Raw genomic sequence first — 14,490 nt, forward strand, 5'->3', positions numbered from 1 at the left:
CAGAACTCGTGGGTTCAGTGAGCATTAATGTGTGTAGCCGCAACTTTACTTGCAATGTGAACCTAAATTACAGTATATCATTAGTAATAAGTCAGAGCATTTGGACTTCTTGTATTTAGTTTTCTTGAATAATTTTTGCTAGTCAGCCAACTGACTTAGTTAATTAGAATGACTTATACAACGAATCTCCTACATTAAATACTGGTGACTCATTTAATGCCGGAGATTCTTGTACAAGTCGTTCTAACTGAGAAAGCCAGTCAGATAACTAGCAAAACGTGTTTAAAAAAAATGCAAGTCTAGTTTCTCTAACTTGTTACTACTAACCTGTATGGATGAGAACTAATTTACAGTAAATTAGACTATTCCACTTGAATTGTCCATCTCATATGTCATGGGTGACACGACCATTGAAACTAACGGTATGTCTAAAGCTTGGTGCCAGACTTAGAAACAACTCAAAGTGTACACAATTGAAAATTTGTCAAATTCTAGAAATGTAGCTATGTTTCAGTTTTTTTTTGTTTGTTTTTTATCTGTGGCAGTAATTTGACAATACCATTTTATTCCTGCAGGTGGCAGTCTCCCTGTCAACCTATTCTCACTACTCTGTGTTTCAACCTTCTGGGTTTCATGCAGAGGCTTCTGCTCCTGTCCAGCAGTTCGTGTGGGAATTCAAAGATGGAAGTAAACCTGTCACCACTGCTGGCGGAGATGTCACTCATAAGTACAGTCTGCCAGGGCAATATAGAGTAAAAGTGAAAGCAGAAGGCCAGGAACCTGCAGCAGAACGCCTGGTCAGTGTGACAGTACCTGTAGATACAGCGGAACTCCAATGCCCAATGATGGCCCAAACAGGACAAAGCCTGGAGGTCTGGTTGAAGGTCAAGCAGGGAACCCACATCCGGGCAGTTTATGGGGTTCACCGACAAGATGGCCAGCATCTGACAGGTAAGTTCATTCATACATGGACTGCTTATATCTAGATATATGTATGTGTATGCCAACGCCTGATCCCATACTGGATCAGCGTTATGTATGGCCCTCTAAAGGAGTCAGGGGCTGCATTTCAGGTATTCATAATGGCACGTTCGACAATGAATGTAACACTGTGTACACACATGTGTTAAAAAAGGGGCTGCTGTCAATTTAAGATATACACGTATTGTTGAATTCATGGGGCTGTTTTTCTGTGCTCGTACACCACTCTTCAGTGCTGTTTTTGCTGCATAATTTTATGGGCAGTGTTCATGATGACTATCACCGCTAATATGTGATATATTACATTTTGTTATAAGGGAGAAGGACCTGTGTTCACATGAATGTGCCTGTGCAGGTCCTCAAGTTAGTAATACTTGACTATGCCCAACCAAAATAGAAGTGTATAAGCCTGGCCTGAGATGAAAAGATTTTTGGGCATTTGAGTAGGGGCGCTGTGTTCCTCATTCCTGTTGCAGTGGCTGGGTTTGGAGTGGCCCCAACGCTATGATGGGTCCCCGGACACCATTGAGGTGTCACCAGGTGTTGCTGCTCTCTGGAAGGGATGGTAAGGCATAGTGTACCCCAATAGGAAGGGGTTTGTAGTAAACCAGTGTGCTTCTTTAATGGAGAAACATAAGTGTAAAACAATACAGGCAAGGCACTGGACTGGTTTCTCCAGTCTCATCTCTGGCAGAAGAAGGTTCTGTGCTGAGTAGTGGCCTGAGCTAGCTGTCTCTCTCTCTCTGAAGGCTGGTATTCTGGTCAAAGGGCTGGTGGCTCAAGGTCTGTGTCTCAGTCGTATGGCTTACCTTCTGGTCAAAGGGCTGGTGACCCAGGGTCTGGATCTGTGACAGAGTATGCCTGTCTCAGCATCTTGTTCTGGTCACTTGTGCAGACTGGCAGAGTCTCTTCAACTGAACCCTGGTCCCTATCTGCAGACAACTAGGGGCTCTGATTGGTCTATTTATATACAGTTTCTAGCTGAACTGGAACCTTCTGGTGGGAGTTGAAGTGGAGAATCACAGCCTAAACAGAAACAATGTTGCAATTTCAGTCTGTCATACACTTGTATAGAGTTACAATACAGATCTATGGGAATGAAAGAGCAGTTTTTCCAGACATAAACCAGACATACACCGTCTAAAACACCGATCTTAATAAATGACCCCCATTGTGTCTAGTTTTTCCCTCCAAAACTTTGCATGGTCCTTTATAGCAACTGTGGAAGATTTCTAACTTCTCAATGCATAGATAGAAATTCCCAAAGTCTATCAGTATTAGCTGGCTGTGCATTAACCCTTTCACAGTGCAGTGCAAATATAGTGCAATAACAGTGCAAATGAACAGGATATATTACAAGAAACATTTAAAATACAGTTCAACAATATAAAACAGTATAAGTATAAATAACGCCATAAATAACAGTGCAAGTTAACCCTAGATTAGATTTATAAGCCCCATTTATTTTTGAGGGAGGCTCTGGTATAGTAAAGCAGGCCTTGTGGGGGCGCTGCAAGATCAGAACTGTAGCCACTGTATTAAAGACTGCACCCATTGTGGAACTGTTACGCCGCTTGTGCCTTTCATGTCTGAGAAGAATCCCTGCACAAACAGGTGGTGACATTACCTAGAAACCATGGCCCCAACATAACAGAGGGACCACTGGATAAGTTGCAACTACTTCCCTGAATTTCTTTCAATACATCTGATCGGTTTGGCTGATTTGAAGAGAATTGTACAAAAGCCATTTGTTATAAAGATTTCTATTTACCATAGAAAACAATTTCTGATTATTTGTAGACCCCAGCTGACTGCAGATTCATCTTCTGTGGCATTAGGAGCTTCCATCGCAGATTCCGTCAAAAACTGCGGACAAATTCCAGCTGTATAAAGCAGAATGCCAGAACCAATGGTCCTCATTACAGTCAATGATGATCAGTTGGGTCAGTTCTACACTGCTACACTGGAGCATGGCCATCCGGCGTGCTATAACCTTGCATCTTGAAGTTCTGTTTCATGCAGAGTATAATTTTTACTCCTGTCTGCATATTGCTCTGCACAGAACAGAGCAGCAAAAGATGTGCTGCAGCCCCCAGCCTGGTCCGCTCCATCCTCCAATCATGGGACTCTAGGATCCAAACCATTAATCTTAGGCCTCATGCACACAAGCGTTGTTTGGGTCCGCATCCGAGCCGCCGTTTTGGCGGCTCGGATGCGGACCCATTCACTTCAATGGGGCCGCAAAAGATGCGGACAGCACTCTGTGTGCGGTCCGTATCCGTGGCTCCGTTCCACGGCCCGTTAAAAAAATATAACATGTCCTATTCTTGTCTGTGCTTTGTGGACAAGAATAGGCATTTATATTGCCGGCGCCCGTTCCGTTCCGCAAATTGCGGAAGGCAACACGGGAGTCTTCCGGTTTTTTTTTGCGGACCGCAAAAAACAGCACGGCCATGTGCATGAGGCCTTAGAATCAAGTTTTTTCTGTTTTAAAACTTTTTTTTTATTGTTTTATCAGCAATAAAAACATACTCATTGACACTCGGATGTAAATGACGTAAGACTGAGACACAGATACCAGATGTCGTAATGCGTATCAGAAATAATGGACATACTCCACATTCCGGTAACATATCCAAGTATAAGAAATAGGTCATCACGTAAATTCAGAACATTCAGTTAACATCCACATACAAAACAAGTAGTAGTGGACAAACACAGGTAAGCGGGGTGAGGTAAGATAAAGGGAAAAGTAGCGGGGGGGGGGGGGAGGGTAAAACATATAGTTGGTGCGTGAGATATTCCCAATAACCTTGGGACCTTGCCATATTAAGGACAGACAGATGGTATAAACTCGTGTCTTGTAAGTCTCATCCATATGAACTTAGAATTGCTCACCTTCATGCAAGGGCCAACATTCAAGTATATCTAGTAATATCCTATCCAAAGCAATCAATGTAGAGTAAAGCGCCTATATGATCTCCAGGGGTTCCAAATAGCCTCAAATTTAAGTGGGGATCCAGAGTCCCAATGTACTATCAAGTCTACATATCTGATCACATTTGACAAACCATTTCTGGATTGGAGGTATTCCCTGTTGTTTCCAGCATGTCGCAATGAGAAGTCTAGCAGAGGCCAGCAAAGCCGTACACAAAATTCTTATATTCTTTGGACCCTTTATATCATTATACAAACCAAACAGGCAAAGTTTTGGAGTCACAGGGACATGCATCCCACTCATTTTTGATAAAACTCCACATACTGCTTCCCAAAAGGGCGCTATTTGGTCACAAGACCACCAAATGTGTGCATGAGTACCCACTTCCCTATTACACCTCCAACACAATGGGCTTGTAGTAGCAGGAAACATTCGGTGGAGTCTTTGGGGTGTAAAATACCACCTAGTTAGGACTTTATAACTGTTTTCTTGTACCTTGACACACCTGGACACCCAGAATCAAGTTTTTTCTGGAGATTTATAGTAACTCAATCGTTTTCCTTTGGCTACATTTTAAAACCTTGTTAAAGGCAAATCTGTGCCTTAATTTTACTTATCGGTTACAATATGCCTTACTCTAAATGATACTGCAAAATACTCTAATAAAATACCATAATATACTTTACAATGTAAAACCCTCGATTTTAGAAATCAATCTGCAGTAGAATGGCATGGCTTATACTTTATTAACTTAAACACATTTTTCCTAGCGAATGCTAGAACCTATGAACAACCATGGTCTTCATAGTCATTGTAGCGGGTAGATGTTCATTAGAAGAAGCTGTAGCGCCATCTAGAGATTACATTACATCTGATACATTATTTTTGTACTAAGCATGGTAAGAGTAGGTGACAATATGAGGTGTTTCCTCCTCACTGCCATTGAAGGGAATGTGTCGCCAGGTTTTAACCGCCCTTACAGAGGGTGGCATAAATTGGTGACCCTGATCACAGCCCAGAATCTTATACTTTTGGCTGTGGTTTTCCTACAATCATTGTTGATCACCTCTAGTTGTCCACTCAATGTGATGTGCTTGTAGAGACGAGTTCCTGGCTCTGTCGCTGCTGATTGACAGCTTTCTCTCTATACAAAATATAGTAAATCATCCACACGGGAGCGGGAGGAGTCGCCACTTATAAATACTAGGACTCTAGGGTTCAGTTCCAGCTGGAGCTTCTAAAAAAAAATTAACCCTGCATTTATAGAGATGATGATCAGCACAACATAGAATTATAAGAATTGTCATTTCATGTCAAATACCAATATTTGGTAAAACAGGTATTGTCCGGAGGGGTGACAGGTCTTATTTAAACACTCCAATCAGCAACAGTTTGTTTCCTACGGTAGTATACCTAACATAGTGCCCACCACCACTAGTAATGCATGCTATATAATAGACATCTGGCGTGACGAGCCTAGCATAAAATGTGATACCCCCCCCTAAACTCGTTCAGCCAGGTCACGTCTCAACCCGGATGATGTTGGGTCTGCCTTTTAGTGAACCAGCCACACAGCCATGCTGCAAGCCCACCGAAGGTTGCAGTTCCACCTCAATGTCAGATCGGAATTACGAAACCCTCACCTGGCCCTTCTTTCATACCTGTAACTATGCCCATTTTTTACAGCCGGCCCAATTCCCATACCCGTTTTGCCGCCACATATTCGTTTTTTTCTTAAAAGCTCCAATTACACCCCCGGCCCTGGCCACTCTCCCCAGTGTCTTCTTGACCTAGCGACTCCAATTCCAATCTAACCACTACCCCTATCATTCCTTTTTTCCTTGGATGGAGGTTACAATGGCCTGCTTATCACTCTTTGCCCCTGGTCCTTGTTGCTCTCGATTGGCACTTGCTACCTGTCATCAGACTATGTACATTCAATTGTGGCATTTCATAGTTTTTTCATATAAAGACCAGAAGAAAGAGAACGAGAGCTTCACCGGGGCCCAAACAAGGTAAGTAGTTATGTAAGTCAAACAATCAAGTCAAGCTTAAGTCAAACAAATGGTTTTATTAAAGCGATGCATTTCTGGGCCATACCGGCCCCTTCATCAGGCAATGACAACAAAACTCCAGACCCTCTAATGTTCACTTTACTGAATGAGCCTGAAAGGGTTTGTCTGATTCAGAGAACCTAGTTTCCAATGCTCTTGTAGGAATTCAATAGGAGCTTTCTCTTGAAGACCTGCTACCTCCATACCTTACAGATTTAGCCAATTGTTTTAAAAGACGCTGGTGCAATTCTCTTTTTCTCCTCTTGCAATAGAGCAGGATTTGGGGTAACGCTGAGGCCACCTATGCAGTGGGCCAGGATACGGGTGGATAATAGTCTGTATTTGTGGGTGACGCCAATTGCAGCCTGCGCAGGGTACTATCCCAGGGCCTTTCCAAGGTGTTATAACGCACGTCCCAGTGGTGTATTGGCTTATAATGTCCCTATAGGGTGGTGATAATTGTGTCACGGTGTCTCCTACCTGGGTACGACTGGACTCCTGGCTTACTTGCAATAAATTTGAGTGTAGTGATAGTATAATTAATAGAGGAATTTTGCAGCAGAAATGATGTCCATACCTTTAGGTGAAGGTCAAACGTTTCTTTACTGAAGGTAACTTGTATCCAAGCAGTATACAGCTTTGGTCTCTGGTTCCAGCAGGTTTTAGCTGTAAGACTGGAATCCTCTGGAAACAAATAAAAGTCACTTGTAATCCACGGGAAACAATAGAGTCAGTTGTAATCCAATAGGAGGTATATTTGTGATCAAAGGGATGGTATAAAATGTTATAGAAAACACATGAAATAGCAGCAAAAATGAGAACCGTAGTCCCATGAGGCTCTCAAGTAACCTGTTGTTGTGGCCGGGTGGCCGGTTCCGGTGCCTCCTGCTGGTGCGCAGGGACCTCTTTGGTAAGTGACGTAGTCGCGGCTGTCTCCGAAGCTGAAGTCGACTCTGCGGGGGTCGTGGCTTGCTTCTGGGCCGGGACGTCGATCGCTGGTGCAGGCGGTGAGGTTGCAAATGCAGTCATCTCCTCCGGTGCCTTGGCAGTGGTGGCAGCTGCTTCCGCGGGAGCTTGTTAGACGTCGGCGGCCATATTTGAGGACGTCTGGGTCACTGACTCGGCAGACACTGAGAGATCCACTGCCTCCGGGATCATGGCAAGCGTCGAGGGGCTGCTCCTCTGCACCAATTGGGAAACCCGGATCTCCGGTGGGTACTTGTCGAAGACTGGTTCCCCGTTGACTGTCATTTCTCCCCACTTGGGTCATGGGAGCGCCATCTTCCTCTGCTGCTTGGTCAGGATCAATGCAGGAAGTGAGGGTGGAGCCCATGGCGAGGAGTCTTCACTTCCTTGGCTCGCACTGCAGAGTTCATGGTGGGTAGTCTTTCGTTTTCCCACTTCTAGGAGGGCATAGTCATCATTTTCGCGCTCCTGAGAGGACGTTCTTGAGTTTTCCTGCTTCCAAAGGGCATGAAGAAGCGGCGCCATTACAAAAACATGGTGGATTAACCCCTGGAGTGCTGGTGCACACGGTTTAGCGTTGTCTGGCACCGCAATAAAAGTCAATTATCAGGGAGGGTAATCACACAGTCTGTAGGCCTTGTAGCAGGGATAGGCACACAATCCGATCCTGTTCTAGTGATGCAAAATTTACAATAGAGCAGGATTTGGGGTAACGCTGACGCCACTTATGCAGTGGGCCAGTATACGGGTGGATAATAGTCTGTATTTGTTCATGACGCTAATTGCAGCCTGCGCAGGGTACTACCCCAGGGCCCTTCCAAGGTGTTATAACGACGCGTCCCAGATTAGGAATGCCAGAGTGGTGTAATGGCCTATAATGTCTCTGTAGGGGGATGTCACAACCAGACAGCTGAGAAGCTCTGACAGAAGCCTTTCAGAACCTCCTCCTTGAATTTTCTTAGTTTTTGGTTTTCAGTTCCTCATCTTGTTAGCCTCTCTCAGCTGTCATGTAGTTGGACTGATTGCATCCCTTTAAATTCCTCCCCATAATGCATTAGTGTGCGGTTTATACAGCTTCCTGGAGTGTGTGTGCATGCTGATCCTATTTCCCAGTCTTCTACAAGTTAAGTGTTGTACATTCTTTTGTGATTTTCTGTTTGCTGGATCCCAGGTGACCCTGACTCCCTCCGTGTCTAGTGTAGGGATCCGGTGGTCGTGTCCCTTCACTATTGTAGGGTGTTCAGGTGTTATATAGTCGAGGTACGAGGATATGCGATCATCCACCATTGGGATTATCGCATAGGCTGAGCAGTAAGGGAGAGAGCCAGGTCTGATGCAGGGGTCTCCCTTTTTGTTCCTTAGTTTTGGATCCAGTGAGTCATATATTCATTTTGCATTGTCTTGTTTCCTGTACACCTTCCGTGACATTATAAACCGCCAAAACCGTCTCAAGCATGGATGCGGTTTCACTTTTGACTGAACGCTTCCAGGGTCTTTCATTGGAGGTAGCTGATCTCCGTAAGACTCTTTCTCAGTTTCTAGTGACCGGTTCAGCTTGCGTTCATGGAGTTTGTTCTGAGCCTAAGATCTCGCTCCCGGATACGTTCTCCGGGGGTAGTGAGAATTTTGTGTGTTTCAGAGAGGCTTGCAAACTCCATTTTCACCTTCTTCCCCATTCCTCTGGTGATGAGGAACGGAGGGTGGGGATCATTATATCGCTGCTCAGGGGTAACGCTCAGTCGTGGGCCTTCTCGCTGCCGGTGGGGGCACGGCCCCTCCGTTCAGTGGATGAATTATTTTTAGCCCTGGGTCAGATATATGATGATCCGGATCGTGTTGCTTTGGCTGAGTCTAGACTACGTCTGTTATGCCAGGGTAAACAATCCGCAGAGATATACTGCTCAGAATTTCGGAGATGGGCAGCTGATACTGGTTGGAATGATGCTGCACTCCGAAGTCAATTTTGCCATGGTCTTTCAGAGGGATTGAAAGATGCATTTGCCTTTCATGAGAGGCCTATCTCCTTGGACTCTGCTATGTCTCAGGCTGTTCGTATTGACAGGCGTCTTAGAGAGAGAGGAGAGATCTCTCCTTCCTGTCATACTCAGTCCCAGGACAGTGCAGCGGTCTCATTCTGTGCGCAGCGGTCTCAGTCGCTGTCAGCCCCTTCGGAGCCCATGCAGCTGGGGTTGATTGCCTCTGACAATAGAAGATTCAGCCCGCATGGGAAGGTTTGTTTTTGTTGTGGAGGTATAAATCATTTGGCAAATGTTTGTCCCTCTAGGAGATTCAGGCAGTTTTCTGGGAGTAATAAAGAAACAAAAAGGAAAAAATCTTTTAAAAATGTTCCATCTGTTACTATTGGCAGGGTTGAGGCGGAAATTGAAGGTTTTCCGTTTGCTTGTAGTTCCCGTTTTGTCCTGCCTGCCAGGGTGGCGCTAGAGAGCAAGAACATTTTTTGTGAGATTTTTGTAGATAGTGGAGCAGCTGTCAATCTCATTGATAATCATTTTGCGATAACTCATGGTTTCCAGGTGTGCACTTTGGGAAAGGATATTCCTGTTTTTGCTATTGATTCCGCTCCACTTTCTCAGAAATCATTAAAGGGCATAGTTCACAATATTCGTTTAATTGTGAGTGATGCTCATGTTGAGGATGTGTCATGTTTCGTCCTTAGCGGATTACCTACTCCTCTTGTGTTGGGACTACCCTGGCTCACTAAACGTAACCCCACCATTGATTGGCAAGCGAGGCAAATAAATGGTTGGAGTGACTTTTGCAGAGAGAATTGCCTCACGACATCTGTTTCTGAGGTTTCTACTAAGACTGTACCACCTTTTCTCTCTGAATTTTCGGATGTCTTCTCTGAGAGTGGAGTTCAGGATTTGCCCCCGCACAGGGAGTACGGTTGCCCTATTAATCTCACCCCAGGCGCCAAGCTGCCTAAATCTCGTTTATACAATCTTTCCCAACCTGAAAGGGTCACTATGCGTGCTTATATCTCGGAGAGTCTGAGAAAAGGACACATACGACCCTCGAAGTCCCTTGTTGCTGCTGGTTTTTATTTTGTTAAGAAAAAAGATGGTGCTTTAAGACCTTGTCTGGATTTCAGGGAGCTGAACAGTATCACTATTCGTGACCCTTATCCGCTTCCTCTGATCCCGGACCTGTTTAACCAGATTGTTGGGGCTAAAGTATTTTCCAAATTAGATCTAAGAGGGGCATACAACCTGGTCAGGGTCAGAGAAGGAGACGAATGGAAGACGGCCTTCAATACCCCTGAGGGCCATTTTGAGAATTTAGTTATGCCTTTTGGTTTGATGAATGCCCCAGCCGTCTTTCAGCATTTCGTGAACAGCATTTTTTATCATTTAATGGGAAAATTTGTATTAGTGTATTTGGATGACATTTAGATTTTCTCTCCTGATTTCAAAACTCATAAGGAACACTTACGTCAGGTCTTGCTCATCCTGCGGGAGAATAAATTATACGCGAAACTGGAAAAATGTGTGTTTGCGGTTCCAGAAATTCAATTTCTGGGGTTTCTTCTCTCCGCTTCTGGTTTTCGCATGGACCCCGAGAAGGTCTGCGCTGTGCTTGAGTGGGAGCTTCCTGAGAATCAGAAGGCGCTGATGCGTTTTTTTGGGCTTTGCCAATTATTACAGGAAGTTTATTTTGAATTATTCCTCTATTGTTAAACCACTCACTGATATGACCAGAAAGGGGGTAGATTTTTCTTCCTGGTCGGTAGAGGCGCGTAAGGCGTTTCCTGTACACCTTCTGTGACAGGTAATGTTAACTATGTCAACAGTGTCTCCTACCTGGGTACGGCTGGACTCCTGGCTCACTTGCAATAAATTTAAGTGTAGTGATAACAGGAGTAATAGAGGAATTTTGCAGCAGAAATGATGTCCATACCTTTAGGTGAAGTTCAAACATTTCTTTACTGAAGGTAACTTGTATCCAAGCAGTATACAGCTTTGGTCTCTGGTCCCTCTTTAGCCCTAATTTCCACCTTCCCATTCAATCCTTAGACATGGAATAAAGAGCATATTTCCAAATATCCCACAAGATGCTGGCCTGACCGTATTTAAGTTTCTTATCTAGGTCTCTCCATTTTTCCAATAAATGAAACACAACGGCGAAATCTCTTTAAATAAGTCCAGGTATCTCAGCCATTTAACCCAAAAACTAACCTAATCAAAAAGCTCAAAAACCTAATTTCCTATTTCAACCCAGACAGGCCTACTTTCACCTGACTACTTGGACCCAATTTGTACTATTCATTTATTACAGTAAGGGCTCATGCACACGACCGCGGTGTGTTTTGCGGTCCGCAAATCGCGGGTTCGCAAAACACGGATGGCGCCCGGACACAGACTGCCTTTAATATAAATGCCTATTCTTGTCCGCAAAGCGCGGACAAGAATAGGACTTGTTATATTTTTTTTGCGGGGCCACGGAACAGAGCAACGGATGCAGACAGCACACGGAGTGCTGTCCACATGTTTTGTGATCCCATTGAAGTGAATGGGTCCGCATCCGAGCCGCCATAACGGCGGTTAGGATGCGGACCAAAACAACGGCCCTGTGCATGAGGCCTAAGTGTTAAAGTTCACAGCTGTATGCACAGTAATGCTAGCCTCAGAGCTGAAATCTCCCAGCATTCCTTGTTGACAGTCTACACAGATTTTGCTTTAGTTATTTGCATTCCACAACATGTTGTCTTTACACCTGACACATATCAACTTGCCCACTGTATTATAGGATCTCAGCTACATGTCTGTTGACATCAATGTAACAGGACTTGGAGCACCGGAGTGGAGGATGGGAATGGTAGTGAATTAAATGGCTGTAACGGTCAATGACAGTGGCAATCCTCACACCAATCCTCCTAAGGTCAGGGCAGTGTTAAGAGGTTGCACCCTTTCTACCCCCAGGGAACACCTTGATGTTGGGTCTCCTGCCTAATAGTAGTTGGGGTACCCTTGATGTTATAGATTTGGTGCGGATGCAAGGCAGGAGGTGTAGGGTGAAATGGACAGCATATGGTGCAGGAGTCAGCAACCAGGTGTGGAAAATAAATGTGTCTCTTTACTAAAGTGAAGAATGGGAGTTGTAGTATATCCAGTGGTATCAGCAGACAGTTTGCAGCGCAGAGCTTCCCAGATAGCAATGTGTGCATTTAAGCAATGGGGAATGTAGTACTCTTTCCTCTGTCCCTCCAAAGTCTCTCTCTGCAGAATCTATGCCTAGCAATATTACTCTTACAATGGTGGCTGTAATTTCCCATATACAGGGATACAGGGCTCAAGTTACAGTTGGCCATACTGTGTCCAAGTGTGACCATGTCCAGGTGTGGCTTCCCTCAATTCCCCTGCTAACTCTAGACTGAGCTAAGGGCGAATCCACGTCCCACACCTATCTTCCTGAAGGGGCTTTAACCCCAACTGATCCATACAAAAGCTATACTAGGTACAATACAATGCATTATTACATCAAACAACACCAAACCAAAGGAACAGTTTGCAAGTACCCTGGTCTGGGATACTGCAGTAACAACTAGTAGAATTGTGATGCAGCTCTGGGATATAGTCCTATAAGATAAGTGGTTCAATATATTCACAACTTTTTAAGCACATCATATGTATAGATGTTGTTGGTAGTATTACCTTTCATGCTGACTAAATCCTCATTATTATGTTCTGTACCATCTTTCAGATGAATCATCCTGCCCTCGCGGAGGCAGAATTTTCCTCGGTGACCTGCACTGCTATTGGTTGAGTCATGTAAGAGAGTCCCTAATTTCTGCCCGCAGTCGTTGTTCTGCAGTCCCTGGAGGTCATCTTGCGTACATAACCTCAATGGACCAACTAACTTTTATACAGGAATCTTTTTCTGGGTAAGAAGATATCCCTTCCCATAATGGTATATTTCTGTAAACATAGATCCCATCGTGTCCCATTTCTTCTGTCACCTGATTGGATATTGTGGACTAGAAGGTCAGCCATTTTGTATATACGGAACATATATCACCGCAGAATTCTGTAGCTGAACAGTTGTCATCTATACAGTATAATGTATTTCTTACAGGCACCTCTCAGTGTGGATCACCATGTCGGAGTCTTTGAGAAAAGAGGACAGGATTTCCTTGGTTGTGCCTACTTCAGGTGACCAGAAAGAACAGGAGGAGTGTATACTTTTGCCATTAATACCTGGGGAAATCTATCAGAAGAGTTCATGCATGGAGAAGGCCGCATTTTTGTGTCAATGCCAAGCAGGAGGTCAGTCTCCGATTCTTCTACCTCTTACTGCAGCTATATGAAAGGGGATTGTTGATCTTAAAAAAATGGAATAACTTTTACAAAGATAGGTGCACTCTGCAGACTTACTAACCCTCATACTGATGTAAAATTGAGAGATTAGCCAACATATACTACTGTGGAGGACATGTCTGAGCCCGAGCACCGCGCCAAGGTTCTTAAAAAATTGGTCCTCATGTCTTGCACCAATCTTTTGCTCGACATCTACTAACTGTGTACAGACAGTTGCCACCCTTAGGACCCTAGCAAAGGAGGTAGCAGTCAAACCAGGTCAAGGTGCCAGTGGCCTAATTTCTTCACTATTATGGCATTCTGGGCAACAATTCATATTTGTATTTGCACATGTGGCCTGAGGGGGCAAAAAGTGTACCTCTTCCTCATAAGATGCCAGTATTATAAATGGCACATGGCAGGTCGGGGCCCTGTTAAGATTTAACATTGGCACCCAGGATCTTCAGGTCATTATTAGCTGGATGTTCAAGTGCATATATTATTTACATTGTCAAGGGCACCTTTCTTTTCAGCCCACCTTCCTGATGCCCCCGTGTACTTGGTAGGGGTCCCTGTTTTCGATGAGGCTGACACAAGAAATACCACATTATCCACTTTACATGAAGACCTTGAAAGTAACATTGAAGTAAGTATTTGAAGTTTTACAAACCTTTCACACACGGTTATATAAGTGTAGCTCATCATCTATGGAAAGTGCGTTGCAATGTACATATTCTCACTGGACACTATGCACAATGTTCTCTACCTTGCTGCAGGTGATGCTGTTTCCTGGTCTTTGGTTCAGCCATTCTGGATTTCCTTTGTCTCTTGAATTGGGAATCCAGCCCCTTCAACATGAATACCAGGCTCGAGTCCAGATCCTACGGCCATTTTGTAGTCCAGAACAACATTTGGTTCCCCCTGGTAGGTTTTGCAGTTTTCCCTGTCACTACTGATTAAACTGTAGATTTTATGAGACTCAAACCAGTAATCAGGATTATACACTGCCTGTCCCAAAAAATAGTCGCCACCTTGATTTAACTAAGCAAATAGTTATGAGACTCCTATTCAGCGGCGTAGCTAGAAATGACTGGGCCCCACAGCAAATTTTTTAATGGGGTCCCCCTCCCCCAGTAATTATTTTGCAACCTCTTCCTTTCAGGCCGCCCCCATTCCTGTGGCTAGTAAAGATCACTCTCTCAGACCAGGCCCGGCAGCTGTTCCATCTGTTTCCTAC

The 14,490-nt window shown here is 44.4% G+C and overlaps 1 protein-coding gene across 1 annotated transcript in view; it reads left to right on the plus strand.

Moving 5' to 3' along the window:
* LOC122941967 (polycystin-1-like) overlaps positions 1–14,490 on the plus strand; it is a 103,461-nt gene that overhangs the window by 35,984 nt on the left and 52,987 nt on the right. Inside the window, exons 7-11 of the mRNA XM_044299462.1 lie at positions 576–951; positions 12,661–12,841; positions 13,033–13,223; positions 13,787–13,899; positions 14,030–14,177. Of these exons, the coding sequence (XP_044155397.1) occupies positions 576–951; positions 12,661–12,841; positions 13,033–13,223; positions 13,787–13,899; positions 14,030–14,177 (1,009 nt within the window). The remainder of the gene's footprint in view (positions 1–575; positions 952–12,660; positions 12,842–13,032; positions 13,224–13,786; positions 13,900–14,029; positions 14,178–14,490) is intronic.

This window comes from Bufo gargarizans, chromosome 6 (genome assembly GCF_014858855.1).
Source record: "Bufo gargarizans isolate SCDJY-AF-19 chromosome 6, ASM1485885v1, whole genome shotgun sequence".
Lineage (NCBI taxonomy): Eukaryota > Metazoa > Chordata > Amphibia > Anura > Bufonidae > Bufo > Bufo gargarizans.